The following is a 10,534-nucleotide window of genomic DNA, read 5'->3' as shown; positions in this document are numbered from 1 at the left end:
TGGCTGAGCGAGGTGCGGGCGCGACACCGAGGGTTGCGAGCCCGCTGCCGGTCCCCAGTACGGGCGCGACACCGAGGGTTGCGATCCCGTTACCGGTCAGTAAAAAAGATAAAAAGGAAAAAAAAAAAAAAAACATAAAAGCATTAAAATCATTCAGGAAAAAAAACCTCACAAAAGTATCAGCCAACCAGAGTAGCTATCAATTGTTGTCAGTAACATTTTCCTTTAAAATGGATAAGATATTTGGTAAATATCTGTTTTAATTGATTATAAAGCATTTTGTTTTATATTGGTGAAAATAATACATTTTATTTAAAGTATGAAAGTAATTATTCATACAGACCACATTATCTCCTCACAAATATATTCAAAATTGGTTAAAAAAAAATCTCTTAATTTGTGTCTCCTTTGATTCTTTCATTGCATAAAAACGAAGACTCCTAACTATGAGTCATGTTAACGATTTCTTCTGCCTTGGCATTTTCAAAAGAATTTAGCAGAGTTGAAACTGTAAAATAAATTGAGAAAAAAATGCAAAACAATTTAAAAAATAATTTTGAAAAAGCTGCAAAAAATGCAAGCTAACAGCAAACATTACAGTTGTGACAGTGTTAGTCATTCTTCTTGAGCAGTAAAACATTTCTGTCAGAATGTGGGTCACTTCAGAATTGAGGGAGAAAATATTAATTTAAGTGTTTTACCACAAATAACGGCCTACGACTAAAATTAGGTCACATTTTCTGACACACCAAATTTATCTAAATGGTAATATTTTTCCTTAAAAAAAATCAATATAACAAATGAAAGAGATTTATGGGAATGTCTACAGTCCCTTCTTCCCTATAGAACATTACCTTTCATCACCCAGGAGATATAACTTCCTTTAAGTAATATTAAGCATTACAAATATTCCCATTAGGAACATCCACACTTCCATACATATTTATATATATTCCTCTAATTAATAAATATATGTAGCACTCACTACTTTGTGAATATTTAATCAGAAATAGCGTTTCAGTATTTATTAGGTATCTCCTCAGGTTACTCTATTTCATTTCAAGGAAGGGATGTCATTGGTGAAGACCTACTATCTAAATTCTTGATATACATTATTTCATTAAAACCTTGAAATACTCCATAAGTTAGGGATATGATGCGCATTCTACCACTAAGGAAACCAAGGTGTGAAAAGAACAAATACTTTTTCAAGGTCACACAACCAGCAAAAGATGAAAATGAATATTTTAACCCATTTGTCTGACTCCAAAATCCATGTCCTTTCTACTGTATGATGCTGCCTTTTACCAAGTTGCTTCAACCTAGAATTCTGTACAAGTATGTAGATTATGGTATGGTCAGCTTTCTAAAAATATATCTCTAATTTATTACTTTGCCTCTTTATACATGATGACAAAATGGATGATCACTCTCTACCCCCTTTCTTTAGGTGACCTCCCACCCATCGCTATTATCACAAGTGTATCATCAGTAAGCCAGACACCTAGAAGAGTTGCTGAGGAAGCATCACGACCTCAACATTCCACCTAAAACTTCCCTGGGAACATTGGGGTGAGTCATGAGTCAGTTCAACAGAATCTCTAATCCTACCCTTCCTCATCATGAATGTGCATCTCACCCTTTTAACTTATCTCTTTTCTGGAACATAAAACGCAGATGTGTAAAATCCCTCTGCCAATGCTTTCTTGTAATGTCAGTTCAAACTAGCTGAACTCCAATCGTCTTCAGCACTACCCTCACTAATGGTACATTCACTCAAATTTTCCACAAATCCTGTTCAACTGTGAATGAATTCCCTTTCATTTTTAGCTTTTCCCTCAAATATTCTTACTAACTTCTCATAATAAAGTTTTCCTCCTCGCAGCCTTCTACAGGAGTCACTGACGTTCTTGGCTCTTATACCCTCTTTGTTCCTTGCTGCTGTTTCTGGATAATTTTTCCTTATCATTTCTTAAAACCTCTACTTCTGAAATCCATGCAATTCACTGATCTATCTTCCTGTTTATTTTCCATCTTTGATTTTAGAAACATCAGGTTCACAATTTCTCTCTTGATCTGTCATCTAGCTCGGAGACTTTATTACAAAGTTCTCTCTCAAAATTGCTGTGCATATGTCCTTATTTTTGATGTGCTGATTGTAGATAAAGACCAATAATTCCCATTAAAAACAAGCTATACTTCAACCTGCCTTTTGGAAAATTTTTGAAATAATGATTGTCTATCCTTGATTAAAGGCACATATAGATGGATCTTTTAAAAATTAAATTGTAGTTCTACTCACATGCTTCTTAAAAAGTACTTGGCATTAGATTTAATTTTTATTATCTTCCCCTACCCTCATCACATATACTTATAAAATTTAGTAAATAAGATTACTTTAGTCATATCGACTTTATATTTGCGTATCATTCTCCAAACTACTCACATGGACAGTGGCACCACCAAAAAGTATTTAAAGACAAACATATTTTCTAAGAGGTGCTGGAAACTGTATAAAGCATGAATATCACTGTTACTTAGTTTTTACAAAAAACCCATTTAGTTAAATAATAAATTCAATTTTTAATACTAATATCTTTTTCTTCATCTAATTTTAAACTTGATTGTTACCTCTCATCAATTGAGGGTTCTTTTTGTTGCAAATGAGGCTTGATTCCAAACATTGGGCGAATATTTGTAGATAAGGCTCTGATGGTGTAACTGATTTCATTCTCCCTTGTAACATCACTGTCATAACCTACCAACAAAATATAAGAGTTATTCTTTAAGTGATAACTGAGGAGATCAATTATCTTATAAATTGGATACAAGTTCAGCAACATGAAATAAACTGTTATAACCAAATTAGGAAATAATGTGCATCCAGTAAAAATGATGTAGAAGAATATTTAATGATATGTAATGATGTTTTCAAAGCATTACTAAGTGATAATAGCAGCCTACAAAAATAAGTACTACACGATCCCACTTTTGTTAAAATATTATGTACATAAATGCACATATACCTTAAAATATACCCCAAATGTTAACAGAGGTTACTTTTGAGTGGTTGAATTATGGATTATGTATTTTTTAGTGAAAAATGTACTTTCTATAATAAGCTTGTATTACTGGTGTATTATGAAAAAATCAAAATTATTTTAAAATGAGGTTCACCAATATAAAATTTATTTTAACAGTACCTATTTAAAATACAATTGTCTTACATTTGTAGATGAAGGATATCTAAGTCATCAATATAGGCCAGCCTGCTGCTCTTTAGTCACAAAGCCAATATTTGTATTGAACAGACCAAAAACAGTAACACCACAATTATTCAAACATTATTATTACTTGTTTTAACTTCTTCAGTTTAAATGTTGTGCTAAATTTTTTGTTTTTAAAAAAATATTTTAAAATGACATACCTCCATCTTCTTCAGAATCTATATCAGATTCTTCACTATCACAAGGCCTTTTTTCCCGATAACCTTCCATTTCATTTGTCCACACCATTAAAGACATATCTGTACCTCCTACGGTAACTAACATGCTGTCATCATAAGTCCAGCGAACATTTGTGACATGTGTACTATGGGCCACATACCTCTTAAACTTCCCAAATTTTCCCTAAAGAGAAAAAAATTCAAACAAATTTTATCAGAAGTTTCATTATTATAAAACTTTCAGTTATAATTTTGATTTTTAAATTTCTTTCTTATTAAGTAGAAATTAATAATTCCATGTGCAATGTGTAAAAAAAAAAAAATGAAAAAATACTGAAACTCACTAGAATAGAAAATACCAATTCCCAAGCTTGTTGAGGACAGGATAACACAAATAGTTTCACACACTGCCAGTACCATGGGGACAACTCTTTTGGAAACCAACTTGGCATTTTGTATGTAAAGCATAAAAATGTTCTCACCTTTGACTCACGAATTTCCCATCTAGAGTTCCATGCTAAGAACATGCTATGTGTGCAAAAAATACTTACATAGTATTTACTTACGGCAGTGAAAAGTTTTAACTATTCAATAAAGTAATAGTTGTTAATGAACTGTTCAGTAAAGTAATAGTTGTTAATTACAGTGTATATTTAAGGAATAGTGTATATCTGTTAAATACAATGGTTATACAGATATATCATTGCTGGAAAAAGATACAATAACTGAGAAAAGGATAGAAATCCCATGCACAACGTGACTATATTAACAAAAAGTAATTATCAATCACCTTGATATATAGGTACCCATGTAAATATCTTTCATCTTAATTCATTAGTGCTATCATTTATAAGCACTACACATAGGAATTATTTTCATTTTCAATATAAGAAAAAATTCAAGTTACAGACATTAGCAATTTTTAAATCTAGAACACTAGAATTACCAAGTTATATAAGTAAATTTCAGATCAAAGGTAAACATCTTTTCAAGGGTATTAAAATGAGAGACATCTCAAACAAAACATAGTGATCCCCAAATCAGGGAATCCTCTGGGAATGAAGACTATAACAAAAATTAGGGAGTGGGAGGGCCGGCCCGTGGCTCACTCGGGAGAGTGCGGTGCTGATAACACCAAGGCCCCGGGTTCAGATCCCATATAGGGATTGCCGGTTAGCTCACTGGGTGAGCGTGGTGCTGACAACACCAAGTCAAGGGTTAATATCCCCTTACCGGTCATCTTTAAAAAAAAAAAAAAAAAATTAGGGAGTGGGATATATCATCAAAGCACCACAAAAAGGTAGTTTCTCTAAGATTGTATGGTTCTTGCTATAGTGAGGTGAAGAAGGAATCTGTAGGCCAATATCCTTGAGCCTATTTCTAAAGGATCTATACCATCTGGAATGCTGGAAGTGAAGTTTCTGACTAATAAATGTTTTAATGAAATACATTCTTATCATCTAAGGTTCTATCACTTGTACGTATCTAGAAGAGGGGTCTATGGCATATTTTCTTGGGTGTCTGAGATCTCTACGAGAATTTTTTTTTTTCCTTTTTGTCTTTTTTCGTGACCGGCAACGGATCGCAACCCTCAGTGTCGCGCCCATACCGGACCGGGACCGGCAACGGGATCGCAACCCTTGGTGTTGCACCCGCTCCTTGCTCAGCCAGTGAGCGGCCGGTCTGTATGTGGGATCCGAACCCTCGGCGGGAGCACTGCCGCACTCCCAAGCGGCGCACTGTAGCAGTGCGCCACCGGGCCGGCCCACTACGAGAATTTTTAAACCTGTGTTTTCATTTCAATGTTGATCTAAAAATAGTAATATGAGCAGTTACTTAAGACTACCATGAACTGAATGCCACAATATAATTTCAATGACCTAATTTCAAATTTATGTTTAAATCCATGTTGGTGCCAAATTATAATATATAGCAATTTATGGCAATTAAGAAATAAAAACATCGGATTTGATACATAAATTTTATTTTTGTTTTAAGCAAAAGCCTAATGTTTTGCAGTAGTTTAAATAGAGGAAAGTGTTTTTAAAAATTGAGTAATGTTATAACACCAACATCAGTGATTTGAATCCCTGCACCAGCCAGAGCAAAAAAATAAAATTGAGTACAGTCAGCCTTCCACATCTGCAGATTCAATCAACAGTGGATTAAAATATTTGAAAAAAGACAAAACAAAATAATAAAAAATATAATAAAAACTGTAGATATAAAAAACAATAAAGTGTAACTGTTTACACAGTGGTTACATTGTTCTAGGTATTATAAGTAATTTATTTTATTTTTTATTTTTTATTTTTTTCCTTTTTGTCTTTTTTACTGACCGGTAACGGGATCGCAACCCTCAGTGTTGTGCCTGCACCGCGCTCAGCCAGTGAGCGGGAACCGGTCTCCACATGGGATCCGAACCCTCGGTGGGAGCACCGCCGCGCTCCCAAGCGGCACACTCTCCAGTGCGCCACCGGGCCAGCCCATAAGTAATTTAGAGATGATTTAAAGAATACTGGAGGATGTGCATAGGTTATATCAACCCTCGGTGTTGCGCCCGCACCGCGCTCAGCCAGTGAGCGGGAACCGGTCTCCACATGGGATCCGAACCCTCGGTGGGAGCACCGCCGCGCTCCCAAGCGGCACACTCTCCAGTGCGCCACCGGGCCAGCCCATAAGTAATTTAGAGATGATTTAAAGAATACTGGAGGATGTGCATAGGTTATATGAAATACCACACCATTTTATACTAAGGGACTTGAGCATCCATAGATTTTTATATCCGTGGGGGGGGGGTCCTGAACCAATCTCCTGTGAATACTAAAGGACTAATGTAATCACACTGCATACAGTGGCATAGGTATGAAGAACTCCAAAGAATCTGTACAGTTTAGTTTCAGCAAAAAAAAAATTATTCATCACATTAAATCAATATTTATTTTAATTCTATACATGTATTTTATACTTAATTGGTTAAAACATTTTACACTTTAAAGCCATAAATATAAAGAGTTTATATTTACTGTTATTGGCATAAATTTAATTAAAACAATAGTAAAATTATTTAAGTTATAATACTAGTAATAAATGTTTCTTTTAAAAGGAATATTTCCATCATGCAATACTGAAAAACACTGTACAATATAATGTATAACTTAAGTCATAGGATCATAAATTATAACACTTCTAGATAAAAGCTATAAATTTGAAAGATAATTCTGAACCTTTCATATTACATTATATATTACATATATACTATTCATATTACAACAGTAAAATGCTATGAAAGAGCATTACTTTCACCATTTTCATAATTATTACCATTAGGAAAGTTAAAGAAAAACACATACTTTAGTAGGATATCTAAATAACTTCACAAATCCCAAATCATCCCCAGTAGCTAGGACCATTTTGTCACTGGTGAGGCAAGAAGCAGTTACATCTGTGACTTCTCCAATTATTGGCCAAATTCCCTCACAGCATAAACCAAGCACACTTGTCCATGATGCCCAACCAATTTTTTCTACCTACAAAGGAAAAAGAAAATGCCACAAGTTTGTAATATCTAAGCCTAAAAAACTAACAACCAAAATCAGAACATTTTTCTTTGTAATTACATGTGTAAGAATGAAAATCAAAGTTTTAATGAAAGTACAGTTAAATTAATAGCAGTCTTGGTTTGCAGCTTCCTCGAGTCTACTAGTTCTTGGTTTTGTGGCTTCGCAGAGTCTACTACTTCCTGCAGAAAAATTTTAACATTATTCAGGATGTACTTATTACAAACCAACTGTGTGTGTTCTAGATGCTGAGCATATACTGATAATAAATAAAACTGGTTTTGCCCTTAAGATAATGAAGAAACATTCTTAAAGTTCAGGTCTAAATTTTTACTAATGCATTATAGCCATGTTTTCCAACTAACCATTTCAGGAAATTAAGGACATTTACTTATAGTCCCTCCCTTCATTAAGACACTTCCATGTTAAGTTTGTTGATCCTCTCTTCCTAGGCCATGTCAAAACAATTGCAGTACTCCAGTCCTTGATGGTATGTCTTCTATTTGCTATCATATGCTTCTTGCCCTTTGAGAAAAGTTTGGAGCACAGCCAGACACAAAAGTGGTTTATTCCTTTTCTTAATACAGTATCTCTTCCTTTACCCATCTAAGCATTCTGGCCCACTAAAATAAACTCACTCAAAGAATATTTATAATTCAAATAATTTCACAAGAGGCTTCACGTGTAATTAAATGATGGAAAGTTGGCATCAGTTTTCCAGCCACTCTTACTCATATAAATACCACTACAAACACCACTATCTTCCTACCTCCACACTGGGGATGGTTTGTTTTTTTCCTCTAGGAGCTTCAAAGAATAACTGTTCTTTAGCGCCAGTGGTGACCTGTAAAAGCTTTCCTTAAAAAAAAAAAAAAAAAAAAAAAAAGAAAAGAAAAAAAAAACGCAGTACATATATAAAATATATATAAATACACATACCATTAGTATGATGTTTAAATTTTATGGGAAAAATTAAGCTTAATATGAAAACCTTTTTCCTCTGTAGTCAACATATATTAAGATAATTTTATTTTCTTAATCTCCACATAATGAAGAAACTCAATTCATAAATGATCCAATTTTTGTGAATGTATATACATACAAACTATTTCTGTTATCATGAATATGCAAAAAACCCCTATAAACAAATGTTGGAATATTTTTTAAAAAGTAAGTGTAAGTATTTTAATAATATTTGGAAAAACTTCAATGCATAATTCTAGATTTATGTAGTTGAATACATGAAACAATAAAATCCTTAAAAAGAGAGCATTTAAAATATTTAACATTGGGCCGGCCCCGTGGCGCACTCGGGAGCGTGCGGCGCTTGGGAGTGCAGTAGCAGTCCCACCGTGGGTTCGGATCCTATATAGGGATGGCCGGTGCGCTCACTGGCTGAGTGCGGTGCAGGCGACACCAAGCCAAGGGTTGCATTCCCCTTACCGGTCACAAAAAAAGACAAAAAAAAAATTTAACATTAATCCAAACTTATTAAACACTGTTAAATGCCATGCATTCTGCTAAGAAACAAACTCATTAAATTCTTTATGTTATACAATTATGATTATTTTTAGGGAACGTATTTTATATCAAATGATGGAAAACGACATTAAAGTCCTCATTAACATTTCTGTTTTCCAAATTTGAAGCTACCATTTATGTCAAATTTATCTGACAAAAACCAGGACATTATCATGACAATTTTTTTCTATAATATTTAAATTACTTTACAAACTAAACATCTTATCACTTACTGTAGTAACATTTGCATGACATTAGGTGAAGTACTGGAAAGTCTAAACTCTATTGCGTTCATCTGCAGATGTAAAATATAAGTGGAAAATAATTCTGAGAATAATATTTCTTTTTCACAATGCTTTTGAACTTATCTGCTGACTCACTTCTGTTTCTCTAAAATAGCTATACTAAATCAAATGAAACCTTTTCAAATATTAAGTTATTTAATGTCTTACCTCTAATATCCCAGTCAATATGGGTTATGTAACTGGTAGCTCCTTTGCATATTCCTACTCGTTTACTACTCATTACGTTGTATATATCTATAAAGCTGTCATGGGATGCTACAGCTAGATATTTCCCAGAACCTATAATAGAAACATATTTGCTTGATATTTTCTACCTTTGTAAATACTTTTTACATTCTGCAACTAGAGTTAATTTTCCTGATTTTTTTTTTGAGAAATCTTAGGTATTTCATAACAAAATAAATGTATCAAATGACAACATATTTTTCAAGTATATTACAATTAACAAAATGTAGTTATTGTTTTTGGTGTAGCAAATTAGTACAATAGAGAGCAAATGTCAAAAATTACATAAAATGTAATTTTGATATACTTTGTATTTGCCCAAAAAAACCCCTCTAAATTTAGAAAAAATGTAACTAAACTAACATAAGTAACCTTTGCATTAACTTTAGTAACTCCTACATTAGTTAGTAACCTACTACAGCAGGTTTTGTAGTAATGAATACATGGATATAAATAGAGTAAAATTAGTACAATTTTTAAAGCATTAAGAGAAGGAAAACAGCCATCCAACCCCTTTTACGTTACAAATAAGGAAACTGAAGCTCAGAGAGATACCCTGCCCCAAATCACACACAAAAAATTTAGTGACAGAATTGGCACTAAGCCACATATTTGCACCCATCTAATCTAGGGCTTTTTACCTCTCACCACACTGCCTCTTCCAGTCAAAAAAAGTAAAATACTGAGATAAAAATAACAGTTAAAAATTACAAACTGATATATTTATTCACTGCCAGACCCAAGTTAACAATCAAATACAACTTCAATGGAATCTTACCAGGTGAAAACCGAATATCTGAAATAATATCTTTTCTGTGGTGAAAAGACACAAGATCCTCTAGAGTATCTGCATTTGCCATTAAGAAACTTCCATCATTGAGACCTACAGCTAAAGCTTTACCATCAGGAGAAAAACAGCAACATCTCCCACCTGAAAAAGAAAGAGAGCATGTATCAGGCAATTTTCTTTTCTTTTTTAAAAAAAGTATGTGCTTAAAGAACCTTTAATTTCAGAGTGGATGCCTATATTTATTATAACCTCAGATCAACATAAATAAACAGATGAAGTCTTTTATGAAAATCAGTGGTATGGAATTCTAAGCAAGAATTAAACTCACTTCTGAATGTAACAAAAGCAAGTACTAATATTTACCTTAAAAGAAATTAAGTTCATGTGAAAAAATGAGAGATTTTAACTAATATAAAAAGACAAGGGCCGGCCCGGTGGCGCACTGGATAGTGTGCCGCTTGGGAAGTGTGGCGGTGCTCCCGCCCGAGGGTTTGGATCCCACATACAGACCGGTTCCCGCTCACTGGCTGAGCGAGGCGCGGGAGCAACACCGAGGGTTGCGATCCCGTTTCCGGTCCCGGTCCGGTACGGGGGCGACACCGAGGGTTGCAATCCATTGCCGGACACGGAAAAAGACAAAAAAAAAAAAAAAAAAAAAAAAAAAAAAAAAAAAAAAAAAAAAAAAAAA

General features: G+C 33.9%; 1 protein-coding gene across 1 annotated transcript in view; it reads right to left on the bottom strand.

Annotated features, from left to right (window-relative positions):
- EML5 (echinoderm microtubule associated protein like 5) overlaps positions 1-10,534 on the bottom strand; it is a 76,138-nt gene that overhangs the window by 21,246 nt on the left and 44,358 nt on the right. Inside the window, exons 14-19 of the mRNA XM_008592527.1 lie at positions 9,835-9,987; positions 8,979-9,110; positions 7,775-7,863; positions 6,799-6,975; positions 3,428-3,629; positions 2,632-2,758 (exon numbers count right to left, since the gene is read on the bottom strand). Coding sequence (XP_008590749.1) covers positions 2,632-2,758; positions 3,428-3,629; positions 6,799-6,975; positions 7,775-7,863; positions 8,979-9,110; positions 9,835-9,987 — 880 coding nt within the window. The remainder of the gene's footprint in view (positions 1-2,631; positions 2,759-3,427; positions 3,630-6,798; positions 6,976-7,774; positions 7,864-8,978; positions 9,111-9,834; positions 9,988-10,534) is intronic.

Source organism: Galeopterus variegatus, unplaced genomic scaffold (genome assembly GCF_000696425.1).
Source record: "Galeopterus variegatus unplaced genomic scaffold, G_variegatus-3.0.2 Scaffold7995, whole genome shotgun sequence".
NCBI lineage: Eukaryota > Metazoa > Chordata > Mammalia > Dermoptera > Cynocephalidae > Galeopterus > Galeopterus variegatus.
This window is presented reverse-complemented; position numbering and strand designations above follow the sequence as displayed.